This window comes from Topomyia yanbarensis, chromosome 1, assembly GCF_030247195.1.
Source record: "Topomyia yanbarensis strain Yona2022 chromosome 1, ASM3024719v1, whole genome shotgun sequence".
Taxonomy (NCBI): domain Eukaryota; kingdom Metazoa; phylum Arthropoda; class Insecta; order Diptera; family Culicidae; genus Topomyia; species Topomyia yanbarensis.
This window is the reverse complement of record NC_080670.1, coordinates 118468508-118493883: the sequence shown is the minus strand read 5'-3', so window position 1 is coordinate 118493883 and position 25376 is coordinate 118468508. Positions and strand designations below refer to the sequence as shown.

The following is a 25376-nucleotide window of genomic DNA, read 5'->3' as shown; positions in this document are numbered from 1 at the left end:
TAAAAGAATAATTTCGCGGTTTCTTTTAAAATTTGGAGAAATTCTTCATTTGTTTGGGTAGTTTATGTTAAAAAAGTGCCTTAAATTAATAGGTACAATTAAGGGGGTGGACTGCTTTGGGAGACAAAAAAGAGGTTTGTTTTCGTGATTTTTGAAACGTCCTAACTTTTTGAAAAATCGGGAAATTAAAATAAAAATTTTCTTTGGAAAATTTCACAATATGGCGGAGTAAAGGAATATTTCCTTTCTGAAGAAGTGCAGCTGGTAACGTGGTTGAAATCAATGAAGCAACCAAATTTCTAATGTACATAAGTATACCTTCTGCTTGATTTTCTTTACCTGTTTTTCCGCGGTCTTCTAGAAATTACATTTTTACCTTTCTCAATAGAAAGGTATAGCAATTGCTCTGAAAACTGACTTTTTAACGGAGGCCCGGAGGGCCGAGTGACGTATACCATTCGATTCAATTCGTCGAGTTCGGCAAATGTCTGTGCGTGTGTATGTATGTGTGTATGTATGTATGTGTGTAGCTATGTATGTGCGTATGTGTGTATATGTGACCAAAAATGTCACTCATTTTTCTCAGAGATGGCTGAACCGATTTTGACAAACTAAGTCTCAAATGAAAGGTGCAACGTTCCCATAGGCTGCTATTGAATTTCTGATGGATCCGACTTCCGGTTCCGGAATTACAGGGTGGCGAGCACGATCACGCAGAAAATGTCGATTTTAATAAATTCTGCAATGAATGTATAAAGCTTAAATTTGTAGTATTAGGTCACTAACACCCATTCAAAGTTTCTTTGGCCACCATCATCGGTTCTGGAAGCCCCGGCGGAAGTATCCAAATTCAGAATAACAGTCACATCGGTTTCTCGGAGATTACTAGACCGATTCAACTAAACTTAGTCTCAAATGAAAAGTGTTAAGGCGCCCCCGCAAATGGCTATTTCATTTCATCCCGATCCGACTTCCGGTTCCGGAGTTACAAGTTGTGGCGTGGGATCACATAGCAAATTGCTATTCAAACCGATACTCCGATGAAAGCAAAAAAGGTAAAAATTTTGCTAAAATGTCTCTCAAATAACTTAAATTTGCTGTTCTAGATCACCGATGGCCAACCAAACTTTTGTTGACTACATTGACCACCATAGACGGTTCCGGAAGTGCCTGGGAAAAGCGGCTATCTTTCAAAATTGACGAACTCACATCAGTTTCCCGGAATGGGTCGATTTTCACAAACTTAGTCCCAAATGATAGCGATAATATCCTCACAGATCCCTACAAAATTTCGTACGGATCGCTTATATGGTTCCGGAAATATAGACTGAACCGTCCGGTCACATATGAAATTCCCATATAAGCCGGAACTCAAATTTTTTTTTCGATTTCTGAAATTTCATGGGGTCCCCATGAAATTTCAGAAATCGAATTCGTGTTTTTGATTCCAAACATCTTTAAAATGTATGAAACGTCGAGATTTTATGTTATCACGACAAAAAATTTTTTTATAAAAATCGACTTCTTTGGACTGCCGATTTCGCATCTTTTTTCAGTTCAATATTACCGTGGCTGTTTCTTCTTTTACAAAATTTTAGAACTCGAATAATGATTCCTTTTCTTGTATATTTGTCATGTCATGTATACTAATAAAATATAATATTTGCATTTGAAAGCTTTTAATGAATAAAAACAACGCAAACATTCTCGTGTTCATGATTGAGAAAGGCACAATTGCCCCGCTAGGTGGATTAAAACAGGTTTTTTGACATGAATTTTTGATACTAGCCAGCCACAGATATGGTTAAAATGTTTGTTAGAATCTTTAAAAAATACATATATTGTAATATATTCTTCGTTTTATCTATCACCATAAGTTAAAAAAAACTTTTCTTTTAATCTTGTATATGTTGCTGGTCACCTCGTTAAGGGTTTATATATGTAGCCGATCGACAAAGATTAGAAAATTGCATTATTTAATCTAAACAAGATTGCAAAATTTTATTAATGAGTTACACCACTGTAGAACACGAAAACATACGAATATTTCGGAAATTTTACTTGATAAAGATGAATCGAGGACCCGAAATGCGAGTTATAATACTAGTTTTGATGCACAAAAACTAAAAGTTTCAAGTGTTTTCAGCACAAGATTGCGGCTGGACAACATTTTTCCACAGACTAGTACTTTCGGAAAAGGTCCACTGCCAAAAATCTATCTTTCGTAATTTTTTACCTAGAGCCACCAACATGTTTTTTCGATTCTATAGAATAATAGAAAGCGACGATATTTGATTTTTCGCAAAATGGCAACGCTGAACATTTCATGAAAATCGATGCAAAATAGCTAATTTAAAAAAGTGCTATAAAAAATGAAATCCTACGTACGTCGCTGGAGAAAGCAATTTCAAATACACTATGAAAATTTTCGAATACACTGTGATAAAAAATATTTGTTTGTGTTATATTTTCGACCACCGCTAAAAATGTGGTTTAGAGAAAAACACAATTCATGTCTCTCATATAAAAAGGTTATGCAATCACTCTAAAATTGTCAACGAAATCCCGGCCCGGAGGGTCTGTATGTGTGCATGTCGAAAACAATGTCACCTCTGTTTCTCAGAGATGGCTGGACCGATTTGCACAAACTTAGTCTCAAATGAAAGGTCCCATCGGCTGCTATTGATTTTTTATTGATTGGACTTCCGGTTCCGGAGTTACGAGTTGAAGAGTGCTAATACACAGCAAATTTCCATATAAACTGAAATGAAAAGTTCTCAAAGGGGGGAGTAAGGGAACATTTCAAAATCGAATTTGTATTTTTGCCAAATGACTTTAAAATTCATGAAGCGTTGAGATTTGATGTAATCTGGAAACAAATTTTTTGGCGAAAATTGACTGTTTTGGGTTTTGTAAAGTGGGAGCACTATCAAACCGCTCGGACGTGTCTTTCTGTTCGTCCGATATTTTCCAAAGTTTCCCTATAGTATATAATGTATTTTATGGATAATCGAAATCAATCCTTCACATAGTCATTTCTTCTGTACAGTTAAGTGTTAATAGGTGTGAATATCGTGAGAATAGATAGATTATACGTACATTCTGATAACTTTTCAATGCACGCGCGTGATTCTAGCCGCAAAAAAATACACCCGCTCGTTCCGCGTAGCGCCATCTATAAATGACTAGTTGATGCAACGATTCTACTGATAATGGAAGAGAATTCTTGCCCCTCAATTAATTAGGATCAGGTGATATTGTTTTATGTTATTTTTTCAATTTCCCAAATGATAGCGATAATATCCTCACAGATCCCTACAAAATTTCGTACGGATCGCTTATATGGTTCCGGAAATATAGACTGAACCGTCCGGTCACATATGAAATTCCCATATAAGCCGGAACTCAAATTTTTTTTTCGATTTCTGAAATTTCATGGGGTCCCCATGAAATTTCAGAAATCGAATTCGTGTTTTTGATTCCAAACATCTTTAAAATGTATGAAACGTCGAGATTTTATGTTATCACGACAAAAAATTTTTTTATAAAAATCGACTTCTTTGGACTGCCGATTTCGCATCTTTTTTCAGTTCAATATTACCGTGGCTGTTTCTTCTTTTACAAAATTTTAGAACTCGAATAATGATTCCTTTTCTTGTATATTTGTCATGTCATGTATACTAATAAAATATAATATTTGCATTTGAAAGCTTTTAATGAATAAAAACAACGCAAACATTCTCGTGTTCATGATTGAGAAAGGCACAATTGCCCCGCTAGGTGGATTAAAACAGGTTTTTTGACATGAATTTTTGATACTAGCCAGCCACAGATATGGTTAAAATGTTTGTTAGAATCTTTAAAAAATACATATATTGTAATATATTCTTCGTTTTATCTATCACCATAAGTTAAAAAAAACTTTTCTTTTAATCTTGTATATGTTGCTGGTCACCTCGTTAAGGGTTTATATATGTAGCCGATCGACAAAGATTAGAAAATTGCATTATTTAATCTAAACAAGATTGCAAAATTTTATTAATGAGTTACACCACTGTAGAACACGAAAACATACGAATATTTCGGAAATTTTACTTGATAAAGATGAATCGAGGACCCGAAATGCGAGTTATAATACTAGTTTTGATGCACAAAAACTAAAAGTTTCAAGTGTTTTCAGCACAAGATTGCGGCTGGACAACATTTTTCCACAGACTAGTACTTTCGGAAAAGGTCCACTGCCAAAAATCTATCTTTCGTAATTTTTTACCTAGAGCCACCAACATGTTTTTTCGATTCTATAGAATAATAGAAAGCGACGATATTTGATTTTTCGCAAAATGGCAACGCTGAACATTTCATGAAAATCGATGCAAAATAGCTAATTTAAAAAAGTGCTATAAAAAATGAAATCCTACGTACGTCGCTGGAGAAAGCAATTTCAAATACACTATGAAAATTTTCGAATACACTGTGATAAAAAATATTTGTTTGTGTTATATTTTCGACCACCGCTAAAAATGTGGTTTAGAGAAAAACACAATTCATGTCTCTCATATAAAAAGGTTATGCAATCACTCTAAAAATTGTCAACGAAATCCCGGCCCGGAGGGTCTGTATGTGTGCATGTCGAAAACAATGTCACCTCTGTTTCTCAGAGATGGCTGGACCGATTTGCACAAACTTAGTCTCAAATGAAAGGTCCCATCGGCTGCTATTGATTTTTTATTGATTGGACTTCCGGTTCCGGAGTTACGAGTTGAAGAGTGCTAATACACAGCAAATTTCCATATAAACTGAAATGAAAAGTTCTCAAAGGGGGGAGTAAGGGAACATTTCAAAATCGAATTTGTATTTTTGCCAAATGACTTTAAAATTCATGAAGCGTTGAGATTTGATGTAATCTGGAAACAAATTTTTTGGCGAAAATTGACTGTTTTGGGTTTTGTAAAGTGGGAGCACTATCAAACCGCTCGGACGTGTCTTTCTGTTCGTCCGATATTTTCCAAAGTTTCCCTATAGTATATAATGTATTTTATGGATAATCGAAATCAATCCTTCACATAGTCATTTCTTCTGTACAGTTAAGTGTTAATAGGTGTGAATATCGTGAGAATAGATAGATTATACGTACATTCTGATAACTTTTCAATGCACGCGCGTGATTCTAGCCGCAAAAAAATACACCCGCTCGTTCCGCGTAGCGCCATCTATAAATGACTAGTTGATGCAACGATTCTACTGATAATGGAAGAGAATTCTTGCCCCTCAATTAATTAGGATCAGGTGATATTGTTTTATGTTATTTTTTCAATGTTTATTATTTTTCTCCAAATAGTTTTCTTACTGTAAATACGGCATAAACAAGGTAAGTTACATTCATTTTGCACTGAGATTTTGTTGAATAAGCTCCTCATAAATAACCTGTCCTACTATCTCAAACTCCTATTCCTGAAGCATCTATGAAAGTAGTATGGGTTCCCTGCACTTTCGCAAGTCCATGTTGAACTAACGTTCTTTCCCTTCCTCGACGATTGTAAGGACGTGGCCAGGTGTACACTGTGATGCTTTTCCACTATGAAGAAAAAGCGTTAATCCCAAATAATTATTTCCTGCGACACGGTATGGTGGATATCTTGTTAAATATTAGCTGATCATTATACAGCCACCCACGATTTGTGCAATCGTATATGCTATGCTATGCTATGCTAAAATTGACTTTTTTGGACTTTGATACATTTTTGCCGTTATCATATAGAAAGGTTATGCAATCACTCTAAAAATCGTCAACCTAAAACCTAATTTTGAAGTAGAATACTTCTAACGTTTCAATATGGGGTCCCGTTTCAAAAATTTCAGTTGAGAAATTTTCCCAGGTTTGAAATGCGAATATCTTCCGTTCTACTGATCGAAATCGCAATATTTTTGCACAATCTGATCGGAAATTCGTGCACGTATTTCGTATTAAATTTCGGAATAAGTGCGACTACTATAAATAAACCAAAACAAGGATTTTTAGAAAATCCTTCGAAAACAGCGAGGAAAATGCGCAATTTGCAAGCACATCTCACGTAGAGCCGTCAAAAAAGAGCATGTATATATATATATATATATATATATATATATATATATATATATATATATATATATATATATATATATATATATATATATATATATATATATATATATATATATATATATATATATATATATATATATATATATATATATATATATATATATATATATATATATATATATATATATATATATATATATATATATATATATATATATATATATATATATATATATATATATATATATATATATATATATATATATATATATATATATATATATATATATATATATATATATATATATATATATATATATATATATATATATATATATATATATATATATATATATATATATATATATATATATATATATATATATATATATATATATATATATATATATATATATATATATATATATATATATATATATATATATATATATATATATATATATATATATATATATATATATATATATATATATATATATATATATATATATATATATATATATATATATATATATATATATATATATATATATATATATATATATATATATATATATATATATATATATATATATATATATATATATACCATTCGGCGTCTGGCTCGTCGTGGTGCTGTAAAATGCATCTCCGATTTGATCTACGAATGCTGATGGTGTGCAGGAAAATGTCATCCGAGATGCCGTGACCTACACTGAACACGCCAAGCGCAAAACCGCAATGAATGTCGTCTATACTCTGAAGCGGCAGGGACGCACTTTGTATGGATTTGGAAGTTGAAAAGGTAGAACTCACTTGTATCATTATAAAAAGGCCCTTTTCAGGGCCACCAAAATCATTTCAAACAATAAGTTTGCATTTTCTGTATCATGGACTGTTTCTCCCTGGAGAGCAACTTGGGTTAAACCTTAAATTATGATTTATTTCAGTACGCAAATTGCAAATATGGTCAGAAACAAACTGGAGTGAAGTGGAAAACATAGGCGCATTCAAAAAAGGTTTCAATTCTCAAACATTTTACCAAGGTGCCGTATTAAATTACTCTCTTTACCCTGAGTGTTGGATAATCTCCGTATTGGAAACACAATTTCAATTTTGTTCTTGGGAAGCAGTACGGCTTGGATATTTGGCAACACACCGCCCTGAGCAATTATCACTCCGGAGAGCAGTTTGTTCAACTTTTCGTTGTTACGAATCACTGCTGCTGAAGACGTGGGATAATTCGTCTTTTTGTTGTCACGGGCAGCATTTCCTTCCAATTTCAACACTTTAGCAGCAAGGTATTCCATTACAGCTACTAAGTAAACGGCACTCCGATGCGTTCAACACAATTTGCTTGTGTATCGATCAATGAAGTGGAGGAGCTACGAAGAACACATATTGAGGACAACACAAAAAAGGACGAGCTTACATTGTGCTGTAGTCAGGTATAAAAGCTTAGCATGCTGCTGCTCAATATTAGTTTGTTTGTATCGTCGTACCATATACGTCGATCTAAATGTTTCCGAACATTGTTAAAGGACACAAGAAGAAGTGGCCGTCCGTTTGTAGCTGTCAGAAAAGTTCACCGAGCACGCCGTCTCAGATGGCACAAATACACTAGCTCCAACTAATTTCCGAATACTGCTCAAACAAAAGGCCCTTTTCAGAGCCATCATTTATCAACAAAGAATCGAATTGAAATTTTGTTATTACAAGCATCAGAAAGTGGCTTGTCAAGAGCGTTGGATAGTAAGTGAGCCCCTTGTGAACAATATCGTCGGCATGTCGTAGAATGGCACGAAATAAAAAGTTATCATTTGTGTGATTTGTTGACAGTTTCGTGTAATGATTCAATTTACAATAACATTCATTAAATGCTCTTTTTAGGATTACCATATAGATAAATATGTTCGAATATTTTAGATTTCGATGTACGTGTATCGATATTTCGGTATTTCCATTAGAAATAACAAAATAACTGCTTTTAATACAACCTATCAGAAGATAGTCAAAATTGTAGCATTTGTATAACCAGTCTAAAGTGTATTCTACTTCACTCCGGTTATGTCTCTGACATTACCCACCCATTTTTTGACTCATATAGGCTTAAGTAGGAGTATGCGGTGAGGGGTTGCTATTTTAAATTTAAGACTAGTTTAAAATTTCATAACAATTTGAAAATTTTCGGCAGGGTCCGGACCCCCCGGATCTTCCTCCTTGATCCGCCCCTGGTTTCAAGCGATGTTTCAGTGTTGACACATAGTATCTCAAGATCGTGGCTGTCGATACATTGTATGTGCAAATCGTACTGAATATGTAATATACATTTCAACCAATGTATTGAACATAACCAGCCATGGAATCGTAGTTTGGACAAATGCGAAAGGCACAATTGGGTCATTGAACTATATATAGTTTTCCGTTGCATTCGATAAATTTTAGGTCCAATAACATAATATAACATCATGTCAAAAAAAAAATTCGTTATAATACGTAAAACGATTTTTTTGATTTTAAACATAAATGTTATGTAAACATAGACAACCATACATAGGAAAACTGCGGTTGTTTACATCTGGCCTATCAATACAACACCCAAAATGAAAACAACTATATGCATTGGAAGGTGTTTATGTCAAACAAAAATAACCCTGCGGGAAAACATGTATTCATTTTTTCTGATAGGGCATCATTTGTCGTGAAATTCGATATGTCCAATGCTTCTGATAGTGTCAAATTAAGACTGTCAACACATTTCTTTATTTTAAATTTAAATTTTATTTTCACGTTTCCTGAGTTGAAAAAAAAACATTGTTGTAATCACGAAAATCAGCTTTATCGATGTACGTAATAAAAAAAGATTTTTTTCTCGTTTAATGACCCAATTGCACCACTAGGTGGCTTAAAACAGGTTTTGACATTAAAAATGTCTTACTTCACTACCTGGGGCTGGGTGTCATTCTAAATTTTGAAAATCTCCTATGTAACGAAACTATGTAAGGTTTGTACGGTTATAACTTCGCAATTAGTTGATGGATTTCAATAATTTATACACCAATCGATTCAGAAACACCTGACTTGAATATAGTTGCTAATAAATTTGATGTACTATACAAAGTATTCAATTGAAAATCGGTTGAATTGAAATTGTAAAAAAATCACGAAAAAAGGGGAAATGTGCATACACGAGGCGGCTATTCCGAGCAGAGCCGTCAATACAGAGCATTTAAGAGGTCAATCAAACAAGGAAAAGTTATAAATATATGTGCTGAATTTCCTTTTTGCCTTATCATTCGATACTTGATGGTCGACGAGTAGTGTGTGGACGATTCTCATAAACAAACGGCCAATAATTGCCGCTGTACTGTAAGGAACAAACAGATTCTTGGTTTGGGAAATAATCATAACAATTGTGTAGCAGATTCCGTAGAGGATACGATTACCGTAAATTTTGATAGAAATAATTTTGTAAAAGCATTAATTAGCCGTGCTTTGATTGGTGGTTTATTTGTTAGCGCCGCCTTTTTGACGATGAACCACATCTGAGATAGGTAAAACGAATTGTCTATAGGAAAATGTTTTCAGTTTGCATTTGATCATCGTTGAAATCAGTTCGCTTGTCGCCGGCAACCCACTTCGTTAGTTCCTGGAAGAAATACTCTCCGTTAGCAGCATCAAATTAGACGTGTACAGATGTCGCATTGTTTTTGCAAGGAGACGGTGATATAAGATTCACAACAAACGGTCCTTATTAGGACCACAAAATCGCTCTCAGAAGAATTACAATTGAAATTTCCATTTCGTGCTTTGGAAAATAACTTCCCTCTTACCGGGTTAGTTATTTTCTATAATAATATCCGAAAATAATATCAAGAAAATACCTACAAAAATTTGAATCAGAAAAGTGACATTGACGGAAAAATGCTTCGATCGTTTCTAAGTGTTTGGCAACTAAAGTTGCCGATTTGTTTTCCGACGTCAATTATTTGTGCTGTGCTGTAAGGAACAAACAGATTTTTGCGCGATTTGTTGGGAAATAATCAAAACAATTGTGTAGTAGATTCCGTAGAGGATACGATTACCGTAAATTTTGATAGAAATGATTTTGTAAAAGCATTAATTAGCCGTGCTTTGATTGGTGGTTTACTTGTTAGCGCCGCCTTTTTGACGATGAACCACATCTGAGATAGGTGAATCGAATTGTCTATCGGAAAATGTTTTCAGTTTGCATTTGATCATCGTTGAAATCAGTTCGCTTGTCGCCGGCGACCCGCTTCGTTAGTTCCTGGAAGGAATACTCCCCGTTAGCAGCATCAAACAAAGGCGCTCTCAAAATTGCCTCCATCACTAGACGTGTACAGATGTCGCATTGTTTTTGCAAGGAGACGGCGATATAATATTCACAACAAACGGTCCTTATTAGGACCACAAAATCGCTCTCAGAAGAATTGCAATTGAAATTTCCATTTCGTGCTTTGGAAAATAACTTCCCGCTTACCGGGTTAGTTATCCGAATATATCCGAAAATAATATCAAGAAAATACCTACAAAAAATTGAATCAGAAAAGTGACCTTGACGGAAAAATGCTTCGATCGTTTCTAAGTGTTTGGCAACTGAAGTTGCCGATTTGTTTTCCAACGTCAATTATTTGCGCTGTTCTGTAAGGAACAAAAAGATTTTTGCGCGATTTGTTGGGAAATAATCAAAACAATTGTGTAGTAGATTCCGTAGAGGATACGATTTGTTACCTTTTGTGTATAGTCCTAAATAAGTCGGCATTACAGGATGTATCCACGAATAGTATGGCTGGCTCACAAAAATGGTCGCATTTTTAACCCTTGTGAAGGCAAGCTAAAATCCTAACATTAAAGGGCAAGCCGGGCCTCTCGGGCCCGTCTAAATTCAAGCTCCTTTTTGCCGTTCTCATATAGAAAGGTTATGCAATCGGTCGAAATTTCGACTTTTTAACCGAGAGCCGCAGGGCCAAATCTCTTATACCATTCGACTCAGTTCGTCGAGATCGTAAAATGTCTGTATGTGTGTGTATGTATGGATGTATGTATGTGGCAAACAATCTCGAAAATTTTTCTCTGAGGTGGCTGGACCGATTTGTACCAATTTAGTTTCAAATGAAAGGTGCAGCCTTCCCATCGGTCGTTATTGATTTTTGTATTGATCCGACTTTCGGTTCTGGAGTTACGTGTCGAAGAGTACAATCACACAGCAAATTTCCATAGAAAATGATAACACCATGATGTCCAAATGATGCAATATATATTAAAATATGTGCAACATTACTTGGCTTTGCATGTCTAGATCATTAATGACCCACCGAAGGCACTTCGACCACATTGGCCAGCTATGGCGGTTCTTGATGCCCCGGGGGAACTTACCAAGTTCCTAAGATAATGTCATACCTATTTTTCAGCGAATTCTTTACCGATTTTTACAAACTTGGTTTCAAATGAAAGGTACAGCATTCCCATTGGCTGCTGTTGAATTTCTAATTGATCCGACTTCCTGTTCCGGAATTACAGGATGATGAGTACGAACACGCAGCAAATCCCGATTTCAGCGTATAAGGCGATGTATGTAAAAAGGTCAAATTTTTTTCCCAAAAGGTGAGTACTCGGAAGATCACGTCGACTGTCGATTGGTTCTGAGCTCCATTTCGTTTGAACACCACCAATAAATGTTTCTGGGTTGCTATTAATTTCTTCTGGTGCATAACCGAAGTACATATTCATATTTTTCTGCATCAGATTCATCGTCGGAAGCAATATCATTCACATCTTCTTCCTCGCTTTGCAAATCAGTTTTGAATCGTCTGCTGTTGAATTTGCTCGAATTTCTTCCATTATTTCAGATTCTTTAAGACGATTGAAAACATGGGCATATCGTCTTATAGCCATTTCAATTTTTTGTTGCTTTTAGATCCTACAATTTGAATAATTATGACAACTATAACACAAAGAATAGACAACAAAAGTAGACAATAACGACAGAGTTAGGTTATGTTGTTTCCAAATAATTGTCAAGTAGACCACAGTGGGTGAAATAAAAGTATTTATCCAAAAAAAAATATGACACACGTCATTATCGTATGCTATTTTTACATTTCTTATAAAAGAAATGTATAGAACTCGCTCAAACTTTCAAGATTTTTTTCTTATAGGTAAAAAGATAAAATCAATCAAAACATGAAAAAAATCATGCTAATATGAAGCTGAACTCATCAAAATGTTTTTTTTTAGATAATTATTAATGTATAAAACCCGTGGTAGTCCTAGTAAATATTGCATGCACACCGGGCCTGCCAGGCCCGGCTTGCCTTTTTGTGCATGTAAAAAATTCAAACATAACTGCGCATCACTCCATAGATGAAAATTTCACAATTCTTTATTTTTGTTGTAGATTTCAAAGCTACTTATCAAAATTTCCATGCCCAAGCTTGTACTGCATACACACTTTTTTGTAACTAAAAAATTGTAACGTGCCGGGCCTCTGAGACCCGGTTGCCTTTTTGAGGGTTAATGTCATCGTGGTCGTGACTTGTACACAACCCTTTAATGTTTTTAATACACTTAGGGTATACAGGCTAAATTGAAAATTCGAATGTTCATATATTATTGCCGCCTTCCATATTTGGACATATTACTTTTAGGTCCCTTATGTATATTTTAGTCGAATGAAATAAAATTAGATTCTTTTAAAAATTGCATTAATTTATTTATTAATAAGGGTGTGAAAATTACAAAGTACTTGTGTAAATATTATCAAAGACTTAGGCATTAGGATTAGTGATAACGGTTCAAATCAAAATCCTTTTTTCAACCACTAACTATTGTGAGTCGAAATATGTTGCTCACTATGAGGTTACTTTCAGAATAAAACGATATCGAAATAATCGCGTTGAGGTAGCGTGTTTTTAAGTGCTGCAATTTCAGTTCTAGTTTTCAGAACGCCATGAAAATTTAAATAAATGCTATTAATGATATGTACTTCAAATATGTACAATATTTTTTACAATTTTTTGGTATAATCACTAAAAGGAAATTCAGTTTTTCCATACATAATGCATTGAATGAAGAACTTAAATATTCACAAAACATTAGTATTAAGTGGATTCTCGGCCTATTTTAAAGGGCATTTTTGCCTTTTTCATATACAGAAAGGCTATGCAATCACTATAAAAATCGACTTTTTAACCGAGGCCCGGAGGGCCGAGTGTCATGCACCATTCGATTCAGTTCGTCGAGATCGGCAAATGTCTGTGTGTCATTTAAACCTATGACGGTTCATGACGCCCCCGGGGAACCCGCCAAGTTCATAAACTAATATCACACCCATTCCCCAACGAATTCTCTACCGATTTTTACAAACTTGACTTCAAATGAAAGATACAGTAATACCATTGACTGCTGCTGAATTTCATTCGGTTCTGACTCTTGCTTCTGGAGTTACAGGGGTGTTAGTAAGCATACACTGGAATTTTCCATATAAATCGGTACAATCGTAATACCTTAGAGGCTAAAAACTATTGAAATGGTCACCAAATTACTTCTAATCGTAGATCTAGATCACTGATTGCCAATCAAACATTCTTTGAATATATTGTCCACTATCGACGATTCCGGAAGTCCGGAATTCCGAGCATATTCCACAATTAAAGTCACATCGGTTCTTCGGTGATGACTGAACCGAAATTCTCAAACCAAGTCTCAAATAGAAGGCAAAATATGCAGTTGAGTATTGCGTCGCCGCCCATCCCCTTCTTTGTCTTGCCCTTACACCTCCCTCCTTCATCACTCCCCTCCCCTTGGACCACCCTCACGCCCGCATTTCTTTCATCCACCCCGTATACCGAAATAAGATGAAGGATTTCTGACGCATCCTCCACTCCCACTCTACTAACCCCCCATTCCCTCCACTTTCAAACCCATTCCACCAACATTTCAACATATAATCACATGAAGATAACATTGAACTCATGCTGATTAAGCTAATTGAATATTATTCTCTTGCCTTTCTCATATAGAAAGGTTATGCAATTGCTCCAAAAACCGACTTTTTAACCGAGGCCCGGAGTGCCGAGTCTTATATAACATTCGACTCAGTTCGCCGAGATCGCAAAATATCTGTGTGTATGTATGTGTGTATGTGTGTATGTATGTGTGCATGTATGTATGTATGTATGTATGTATGTTTTTTTTTACAATGGAGAAGACCTTTATGTCCTAGCCCAGTACACGTGCTATTGGTAGGGTCCAATCTACCGCACGGGGTGCACTGGGGGCGTGTCGGACTCGAATGGTGACCAGCCATTAATACCGACTAAACTCCATTGGGCTCCGCCATCATTCCTCCCAGGAACTACCTCTCGGTATTACTTCTGGGGGGATGGCTGTACTAAATGTACTCATTCACTCTCACTCACGCGTTCATACATCCTGTATGAGGCTTACTTGGGTGCTCTCTCAATCGCACTTTGATTCACTCTCAAACACTCCCACATGAGGCTGACTTTCGTGCTCACCTTTTTCGTTCCATGCGAGGCTGACTTGTGTGCTCACCTTACTCATTCCTTGCTAGGCTTACTTTTGTGCTCGCCCTACCCATACCATGTGAGGCTGACTTGGGTGCTCACCCTATCACCTGATTCACTCTCAATCGTGCCACTCTATTGTACCTTTGTCACTCCCTCTGGCATCCCATGTGGGACATTTTTCTTAGGCCCCACTTCTAACATACCATGCGAGGCTGACTTGTGTGCTCACCTTTTTCATTCCTTGCTAGGCTGACTTTTGTGCTAGCCTCTACCAACCTGTGAGGCTGACTTTTGTGCTCACCCTTAACATGCAATGTGAGACTGACTTGGATGCTCACCCTTTCACTCCTCTGCCACGCCATGAGGCATCGATAGCTTAGTTCCAACATACTACGCTACGACCCTCCCGTCTTGGCATGAGGCAGTCCACTTATACGCCTATACACTCACTCTTCTGTCTTGCTTCGGGGTGGCTGGGTTTACCCCTTACGCGGTTGCCATTCGCTGCGCCAACCTGCCTCGGCATGAACAGACCATTCACTCTCTTATTTTGCGCTTGGCCTTTTTCGCTCCAGCTAACCAATCACTAGTTAGCCGTGCCCGTCGTTTGTTGCTCGGTTCGCCAGATTACCTGTAGCCTACTGGCAATCTGGATGGTAGCAGCCGAGACTGCGTTCCACTTCTCCACCGTTTGACACATCCGCTGAATAAGGGTATCCGGGGTTGTGTCCCAGCCACAGACGTCAAGCATTGCTCTTCTTTCGACGTCGAACCGATGACATACGAACAGTATGTGTTCGGCAGTTTCATCTACACCTGGGCAGTCCGGGTAGACTGGGACCTCCGCGTGCCCGAACCTGTGGAGGTACTGACGGAAACAGCCATGGCCTGACAGGAATTGTGTCAGGTGGAAGTGAACTTCCCCATGGGGTCTTCCCACCCAGCTCGATATGCTAGGTATCAGCCGGTGGGTCCACCTACCTTTCGAGGAGTTGTCCCACTCACGCTGCCATCTGGCGACCGAGGTCACCCTGGTGCGCTCGCAGGCTCCCCTATTTCCACGTAGCTCAAAGCACTCCTCATCTTCCCGAATGACCAGCCCGACTGGCATCATGCTCGCTATCACGCAGGATGCATCGTGTGATACCGTGCGGTAGGCAGATATCACTCTGAGGCACATCACGCGGTAGGTGCTCTCCAGTTTCTGTAGGTAACTGGTTACCCTCAGTGCTCTTGAACATGACGGGCCGCCGTACTTGAGGATAGATACGGCAACGCCTGCCAGTAACCTACGTCTACTGGCGCACACCTTTGAGCTGTTGGACATCATTCTCGATAGTGCCGCAACAGCAGTCGACGCTCTCTTGCACGTATAGTCGACATGGCTGCCGAAGGTCAGCTTGTCGTCTATAATGACTCCGAGAGACTTCAGACTTCGCTGTGAAGTGATCGCGACTTCTCCCACATGGATAACTGCATGTTGTGCCGACTTGCGGTTGTTGACGATAACTACCTCCGTCTTATGATGAGCGAGCTCCAGGCCTCTCGCGCTCATCCATTCCTCCACCGTGCTAATCGCGTGTTCTGCGGTTAGTTCTGCCTCAGGAATTGACTCCCCGTAGACCTCCAAGGTTACGTCGTCGGCAAAGCCGACGATCTTGACCCCAGGAGGGAACTTCAGTCTCAGAACCCCGTCATACATGAGGTTCCATAGCACCGGGCCTAGGATCGAGCCCTGCGGGACTCCGGCGGTAATCGGAACCCTTTTCTGACCGGCATCGGTCTCGTATAGCAGTACGCGGTTTTGGAAGTAACTTTCCAGGATCCGGTACAGACCCACCGGTAGGCTAAGCCGGTGTAACGAGAGCGCGATGGCATCCCAGCTTGCGCTGTTGAATGCGTTCTTCACGTCAAGTGTCACTAACGCACAGTATCGAATACCTCGCCTTTTTCGTTGGATCGCTATCTCGGCAGTATTTATCACTGAGTTGAGAGCGTCCACTGTGGACTTACCCTTCCGAAAGCCAAACTGGTTGCTTGACAGGCCGTCCGTACCTTCCGCGTACGGGGTGAGCCTGTTGAGGATGATCCTCTCAAGCAGTTTGCCAGTCGTGTCTATCAGACAGATTGGTCTGTACGCCGATGGGTCGCCTGGCGGCTTCCCGGGCTTCGGCAACAGCACCAGTTTCTGCCTTTTCCATCTATCGGGGAAACGGCACTCGTCAAGGCATCTCTGCATAGCTAGCCTGAACATGTTCGGGTTCGCTATGATCGCTGCCTTGAGAGCGTTGTTTGGAACTCCATCCGGCCCTGGAACTTTGTTCATTGCTAGGGATTTAGCCACTGCGAGTAGTTCTTCATTCGTCACTGGAGCCACCATTTCGACCGTGCCCGCACTGTCTCGTAGTGCAGGTGGCCAGGGGCTTGTGGCTCGAGACGGGAAGAGTACTTCGATAATCGTTGCCAACCGGTCCGGAGACCGTTCTGGGGGTGAAGAGCCCCCTTTGGTCTTGGCCATCACAATCCGGTAGGCGTCACCCCACGGACACGCTCTCTTGCTGCTTTTAATAGCCTTGTTAAGGGCTAATTTCGCAGCTCGAAACACTTCACGGCGGTTCTCTCTTGCATCCTACGGTGCGAGCTCTTTGCATCCTACGTCTAGCTCTGAGGCAGGCTGACCGTAGAGCTGCAATCTCGGCACTCCACCAGTATACCGGGCATCTACCGTTTCTTGGCAGTGTTTTTCTCGGCATAGTGGCGTCGCACGCGCGTGATAGAACAGCTACCAGCGCATCCCCGCTTAGACTGTCGGTGTTGGCCTCCAGTCCCAGGGCCGCGGTGAAAGCTTCGCTGTCGAAGTGATTGGACTTCCACCCGCTTACCTGACAGGGATCTCCCGCCCTCGGATGCTGCACACCATAGTTGATCTTAAAGCGGATTGCTAAATGATCGCTATGGGTGTAGCCTTCGTCTACCCTCCATTCCATGCCTGGAGCCAGACTCGGGCTGGCAAAGGTCACATCAATCCACGCCTCCACTTTGTTTCTACGGAATGTACTAGCGGAGCCATCATTAGCTAGCACAGTATCGAGTTTCGCAAGCGCTTCCATTAGCGCTTGACCCCTGCTATTTGTACAGCGGCTGCCCCACTCCACTGCCCAAGCGTTAAAGTCTCCCGCTATTACTACCGGTTTCCGGCCCACTAGGTCCGACGAGAGCCTGTCGATCATCTGGTGGAACTGTTCTATTGGCCACCTTGGTGGGGCGTAGCAGCTGCAATAGAACACACCATTGATCTTGGCAATCGCCACACCCTCGGCGGAGGGGTGTATTACCTCTTGAACCGGGAACCTTCCCGTTGTACAGATTGCCGCCATTCCAGACCCGTCCGACACCCAATTGCCGTTGCTGGCAGGGATGCTGTACGGGTCTGATAAGAGGGCGACATCTGTCCTCGACTCCGAGACCGACTGCCACAGCAGCTGTTGGGCTGCTGCACAATGGTTAAGATTTAGCTGAGTGACTCTCACGGCTTCTTCTTATTCAACTCGCCGAAGGGACACGAAGGTCCGCCCAATGCATGTTTGTGGGCTTGCTTCTTAGCGGTGCAGATAAGGCACTTGTATGCCTTAGTGCACCCCCGCTCTTTATGTCCTCCTCGCCGCAGCGACGACATAATTTGCTCCTATCTATGCCTTTGCATTCGTATGCTTTATGGCCGGACTCAAGGCACCGATAGCACCTATCCACTGAAGGCGGCTGGGGTATACTAATAGGGCATACCGACCAGCCGATCTTCAGCTTCCCTTTCTCGGTAACCTTTTTGGCATCCGCCTTCAGAAGCCTGAGGTAGGCTACTTGGGTGCCAGAGGGTCCATCTCTCAATCGCACAGAGGCCCGCTCGATTGTGACGTCGCAGTGCTCCTTAACGGCTGCGACGACGTCTTCTGCGGTCGTGAACTCGTCCAAGTGCTTGCACTGGAGAGTTGTTTCCGCACCTAGCGACCTGATTTGGGCGCCCTCACCAAGGACCTCTTGGGCCAAGGCCTTGTATACTGCACTTGATTGTGCGCCTCGCTTCAGCACCAGAAGCATCTCTCCCGTGTTAGTGCGTCTTACTCTACGCACATCCTGCCCAAGGGCTGAGAGGCTTTCGGCCGCCTTCATCGATTTTAGGACATCGGCGTATTTGTCCTTTCCGGTTTTTAACCACAAGGCTTCGCCTCTGTCCTTGGCCTTCTTCGCAGGCCGCGGTACCTCCGGTTTTGGTGCCGGCTTTTTCTTGGTGACCAGCGTCCAGGGGTTTGAGCCCCCCTGTATGTATGTATGTATGCATGTATGTATGTATGTATGTATGTATGTATGTATGTATGTATGTATGTATGTATGTGTGTATGTGCGGATTTGTTAACAAAATGTCCACATCGGTTTCTCGGAGATGGCTGAACCGATTTTTACAAACTAAGATTCAAATGAAAGGTATAATATTTCCATAGGTTGCTATTGAATTTCATTTTCAACCGACATCTTGTTCCGAATTATGAGTTGAAGAGTATGGTTACAAAACAAAATTTGTTGATTTGTCCACATCGGTTTCTCGGAATTTTCTGAACTGATTTGGCAAACTTGATTTTAAATGAAAGGTCCATCTGCTGCTGTTGAATTTTGTGTGGATCCGAGTTCTGGTTCCTGAATTACAGGGTGATACGTACGATTACGCAGCAAATCCCTATTCAAACGAATTCTGCGATGAATGTAAAAAGGTGAATTTTTTTCCAAATTGTAAACACAACTGTTGAATTTGTAAATCTAGGTCACCAACAGTCATTCAAAGTCTCCAGTGTGGCCAAAGGTCACCATCGACGGATCCGGAAGCATCCAAATTCAGAATAACGGTTATATTGGTTTCTCGAAAATGGCTATACCGATTTGATCAACTTAGTCTCAAATGAAAGGTGTTGCGTCGTCGGAAACTGATATTAAATTCCATCTCCATCCGACTTCCGACTCCGGAGTTACGGGTTGTGGAGTGCGATCACATAGAAAACTCCGATTCAAACCGATACCGCGATGAATGCAAAAAGGTGCTCGTATATATACTTACCAAGTGTAATAAGAATGAATGACATTTCCATAATGTTATATTGTACGAACCAGCTATTAAATCATAGTTTGTAGAAATGAGAAAGGCACAATTGCACCTCTAGGTGGATTAAAACAGGTTTTTTCGTTTTACTTCTATTTTGATTTGACTTTCGACATTTCTCGCAAAGATGTTGTCCCATGCTAATTTGATCGAAATAATATCCGAAGATGTTGATTTGAGCGTTTCTCTGAGGCCTACCACTGTCCCATGTAGTATTTGTTATCAAAAACATCGCGAATCATCATGTGGTAAATGTTTTCAATCGTTATAATATCCGAAGTGAGTGATAAGTGTTATAAGGAATGTCTCATCACACTGTTAAGTGGATTAAACTCGTTTTTCTTAATGAGGCCATAAAACAAATTTATGTCATAATAGGCTTAAGCGTTTGATGTTTCCCTTCAAATTATTCCAAAACTGTGCAACACTTAAAGAGCCCCTAACAGCGTGGCATGGCGTCACAAAATCAATGGAAAGCAACATTGGGCAAAATTCTCTCGAAAAACCTATTTTAATCCACCTAGCGGTGCAATTGTGCCTTTCTCAATCATGAATCACGAGAATGTGTGCGTTGTTTATATTCATTAAAAGCTTTTAAATGCATATATTACATTTTATTATTGTACATCACATGACAACTATATACAGGAAAATAACTCATTATTCGAGTTCTAAAATTTTGAAAAAGAAAAAACAGCCACGGTAATATTGAACTGAAAAAAGGTGCAAAATCGGCAAAGTCCCAAAAAGTCGATTTTTATTAAAAAAAATTTTTTCGGGATAACATAAAATCCCGACGTTTCATGCATTTTAAAGATGTTTGGCATCAAAAATACGACTTATATGGGAATTTCATATGTGACCGGACGATTTAGTTTATATTTCCGGCCCTATATAAGCGATCTGTACGAAGTTTTATAAACATCTGTAGGGATATTATAGCTATCATTTAGGACTAATTTTGTGAAAATCGGCCCAACCATTTCCGGGAAACTGATGCGAGTTCGTAAATTTTGAAAGATGGCCGCTTTTCCCGGGCACTTCCGGAACCGTCTATGGTGGTCAATGTAGTGAACGAAAGTTTGATTGGCCGTCGGTGACCTAGAACAGCAAATTTAAGTTGTTTGAGAGACATTTTAGCGAAATTTTTACCTTTTTTGCTTTCATCGGAGTATCGGTTTGAATCACAATTGCACGCCACAACCTGTAACTCCGGAACCGGAAGTCGGATCGGGATGAAATTAAATACTTTTCATTTGAGGACAAGTTTAGTCGAATCGGTGTAGCCATCTCCGAGAAACCGATGTGACTGTTATTCTTTTTCCGTTAAAAAGTCGGTTTTCAGAGCAATTGCAATACCTTTCTATTGAGAAAGGCAAAAAGGTGCGAAATCGGCAGTCCCAAAAAGTCGATCTAAAAAAAAAAAATTTCGTGATAACATAAAATCTCAACGTTTCATGCATTTTAAAGATGTTTGGCATCAAAAATACGAATTCGATTTCTGAAATTTCATGGGGTCCCCCCTTTGAAAAAAATTTTGAGTTCCGGCTTATATGGGAATTTCATGTGTGACAGGACCGTTCAGTCTATATTTCCGGAACCATACAAGCGATCCGTGCGAAATTTTACAGACATCTGTGGGGATAATATAGCTATCATTTGGGACTAAGTTTGTGAAAATCGGCCCAACCATTTCCGAGAAACTGATATGAGTTTGCTAGTTATGAAAGATGGCCGCTTTCCCGAGCACTTACGGAACCGTCTAAGGTAGTCTAATGTAGTCAACGAAAGTTTGTTTGGCCGTCGGTGACCTAGAACTGCAAAGTTAAGTTATTTGAGAGACATTTTAGCGAAATTTTTACCTTTTTTGCTTCCATCGGAGTATCGGTTTGAATCACAATTTGCTATGTGATCGCACGCCACAACCCGTAACTCCGGAACCGGAAGTCGGTTGGGGATAAAATTTAATAGCCATTTACGGGGACGCCACAATTTTCATTTGAGACTAAGTTTGGTTGATTCGATCTAGCCATCTCCGAGAAACCGATGTGACTGCTAGTCTGAATTTGGATACTTCCGCCGGGGCTTCCGGAACCGATGATGGTGGCCAATGTGACCAAAGAGACTTTGAATGGCTGTTAATGACCTAGTACTACAAATCGAAGTAGTTGTGGTCACATTTTGGAAACATTTTCACCATTATACATTCATTGCAGAATTTCTTAAAATCGACATTTTCTGCGTGATCGTACTCATCACCCTGTAATTCCGGAACCGGAAGTCGGATCCATTAGAAATTCAATAGCAGCCTATGGGAACGTTGCACCTTTCATTTGGGATTAAGTTTGTAAAAATCGGTTCATCCATCTCTGAGAAAAGTGAGTGAGATTGTGTTCGCGTACACACACAGACGCACATATACACACACATACATACATACACACACAGACATTTGCCGAACTCGACGAACTGAATCGAATGGTATATGTCACTCGGCCCTCCGGGCCTCCGTTAAAAAGTCGGTTTTCAGAGCAATTGCAATACCTTTCTATTGAGAAAAGCAAAAAGGTGCGAAATCGGCAGTCCCAAAAAGTCGATCTAAAAAAAATAAATTTCGTGATAACATAAAATCTCAACGTTTCATGCATTTTAAAGATGTTTGGCATCAAAAATACGAATTCGATTTCTGAAATTTCATGGGGTCCCCCCTTTGAAAAAAATTTTGAGTTCTGGCTTATATGGGAATTTCATGTGTGACCGGACCGTTCAGTCTATATTTCCGGAACCATACAAGCGATCCGTGCGAAATTTTACAGACATCTGTGGGGATAATATAGCTATCATTTGGGACTAAGTTTGTGAAAATCGGCCCAACCATTTCCGAGAAACTGATATGAGTTTGCTAGTTATGAAAGATGGCCGCTTTTCCCGGGCACTTCCGGAACCGTCTATGGTGGTCAATGTAGTCAACGAAAGTTTGTTTGGCCGTCGGTGACCTAGAACTGCAAAGTTTAGTTATTCGAGAGACATTTTAGCGAAATTTTTACCTTTTTTGCTTCCATCGGAGTATCGGTTTGAATCACAATTTGCTATGTGATCGCACGCCACAACCCGTAACTCCGGAACCGGAAGTCGGTTGAGGATAAAATTTAAAAGCCATTTACGGAGACGCAACATCTTTCATTTGAGACTAAGTTTGGCTGATTCGGTCTAGCCATCTCCGAGAAACCGATGAGACTGTTAGTCTGAATTTAGATACTTCCGCCGGGGCTTCCGGAACCGATGATGGTGGCCAATGTGACCAAAGAGACTTTGAATGGCTGTTAATGACCTTGTACTACAAATCGAAGCAGTTGTGGTCACATTTTGGAAAAATTTTCACCATTATACATTCATTGCAGAATTTCTTAAAATCGACATTTTCTGCGTGATCGTACTCATCACCCTGTAATTCCGGAACCGGAAGTCGGATCCATTAGAAATTCAATAGCAGCCTATGGGAACGTTGCACCTTTCATTTGGGACTAAGTTTGTAAAAATCGGTTCATCCATCTCTGAGAAAAGTGAGTGAGATTGTGTTCGCGTACACACACACACACACACACAAACGCACATACACACACATACATACACACACATACATACACACACAGACATTTGCCGAACTCGACGAACTGAATCGAATGGTATATGTCACTCGGCCCTCCGGGCCTCCGTTAAAAAGTCGGTTTTCAGAGCAATTGCAATACCTTTCTATTGAGAAAGGCAAAAACTTGGTTTAATCTTCTATATCGTTTTCAACTGTTTTAGAGCTTTAAATAATGTTGATTTTACATAAGCCAATTGAAGTTGTGCATTGCAAAAAAGTGTCTTTTAGGTATACAATTTTTAATGTTTATAATTTTTACAAATGTCTCAGAAAACCTACAAAGTTTCAACTATTTTTTAATTTGATTCTTCAGGTTACAGCAAGTATCAAAACAGTCCAACACAATATGAATACCAGAAATCGGAAAAAAACAAAAATCTTGGGAAAGTCCACGTGGACATTGGGAGGAGGGGGTAGGGGTACATGAAATGTCCACGTTTGTCCATGTAGGGGGAGTAGGGAGTCAAAACCGGAGGTTTTTTGGACCATGTGGTATATGAATGGGCCCTTTCTACACCTTTCATATTTCGGGGAAGTTTACTACATTTAAACACCTCTGCAGCGCCATCCGGAACATGTTCAGATATGTCAGGATCGCAGCTTTCAGCACCACGTTTGGTATTTCATCCGGACCTGGGACTTTCTTTGATTTCAGGTGCTTCGACGCTTCTGCGAGCTCATCGTTAGTCACATGCCGATTTTCCGTGTTTGATCCTTCTTCGCCGTACGGTATAGGTGGTCAGACAGTTGGATCGTGCTTCAGGAAAAGACCCTTCAACGATTATCTTCAGCTTGCTCAGGCACATTTCAGCTAACGTCGTCGAGCCCTTCATTTTCGTCATCACGAGTCGGTACGCGTCGCCCCAGGGATTGGCGTCTACTTCTCGGCACAGCTCCTTGTGGCAATCTGATTAGCTGCTCAGTCTGATCTCCCATTTTAAAGCGGCCCTAGTGATCACCTTCCATACAAAAGTCGAACAAAACCTCAAAAATGGCCCGAATTTGATGAAAACTTTACAATAAGGTAATTTTGTGACTCTGAATGCATATTTGACGCATATTTTTTGTTTTTCCATTACGTCAAAATTTTGACATTTAGGGTGGTTCGAAAATTCAACATTTACGAATATAAAGTGCACTATATCCGAAAATTCATTTTCAAAAAATTAGGCGCGGTAAATTTTTTAGCAGAATACACATTTTTTCAATTGTTGATAATGATAAGACACATCTATAAATTATATTACGAACCCTGGGTAATCAAAGGCTACTATGCGTCGCCTTCAGACATATCATGAAAAATCGCCTTTTCTCATACCTCGGGGCAGAAAGGGGTAAAACAAGATATTAATTTTCGGAAAGTACACTAATTTTCAAGTATCAAAAGCGATCTTTCCGAACTGTTACGAGTTATTATTTGTTATTCATGTCTAAACGAGAAAAAAGGCTTGTATCGACTAAATCCATCGAATAACCTTTCAAACGAAACCAGTTCGACCCTAATCGGAATCTTAACTAAAAAATATTCATTTGAATAACTTAGGTTTGAAAACAGTTTTTCTCAGAATTCATCATCTATTTGACCTTTGAAGTTCTGTAAAAAATCGAACTTTCGTTCTCAGGTCTCAATATCTTGAAAAGACTCTATTCAACCTAAGAAACAGAGAAAAAAGTTAAATCATGAAAAATCTAAAATTAAATTTTGAGGTTTTGTCCGACTAAGCGACACTGTGCGCTGTCTTCTGCTTTTCTCTATCGATATTGCTCTCTGATCCCGCCTTCTGGCTCTGAGACAAGCAGCGCGTAGCATACTAAGCGTCTCGTTCCACCAGTGCGGCGTCACAACCCACCACAATGCTTCTTGTTAGGTCAGCCGCATCCACGTTCTCGATCTCGCCTTTCGGCCGAAGCGCCTCAACGAAGAAGTCTTTGTTGACGGCTATCGTC

At 39.5% G+C, this 25376-nt stretch overlaps 1 protein-coding gene across 4 annotated transcripts in view; it reads right to left on the bottom strand.

Annotated features, from left to right (window-relative positions):
- The window catches only part of LOC131681307 (structural maintenance of chromosomes protein 3), a 324030-nt gene that overhangs the window by 64986 nt on the left and 233668 nt on the right, over window positions 1-25376 (bottom strand). The window contains exons 7-8 of one of the 4 annotated variants that reach the window (XR_009303916.1): window positions 20933-21193; window positions 20484-20881 (exon numbers count right to left, since the gene is read on the bottom strand). The exons of 2 other annotated variants lie outside the window; for them this stretch is intronic. Coding sequence is in view for 1 of the 2 variants with exons in the window: in XM_058962195.1 (XP_058818178.1) it covers window positions 22307-22378 (72 nt within the window). In the remaining variant the exon portion in view is untranslated. Of the gene's footprint in view, window positions 1-20483; window positions 20882-20932; window positions 21194-22287; window positions 22379-25376 lie in introns of those variants that run through there. One more of the 4 variants, XM_058962195.1, reaches the window with a different exon arrangement.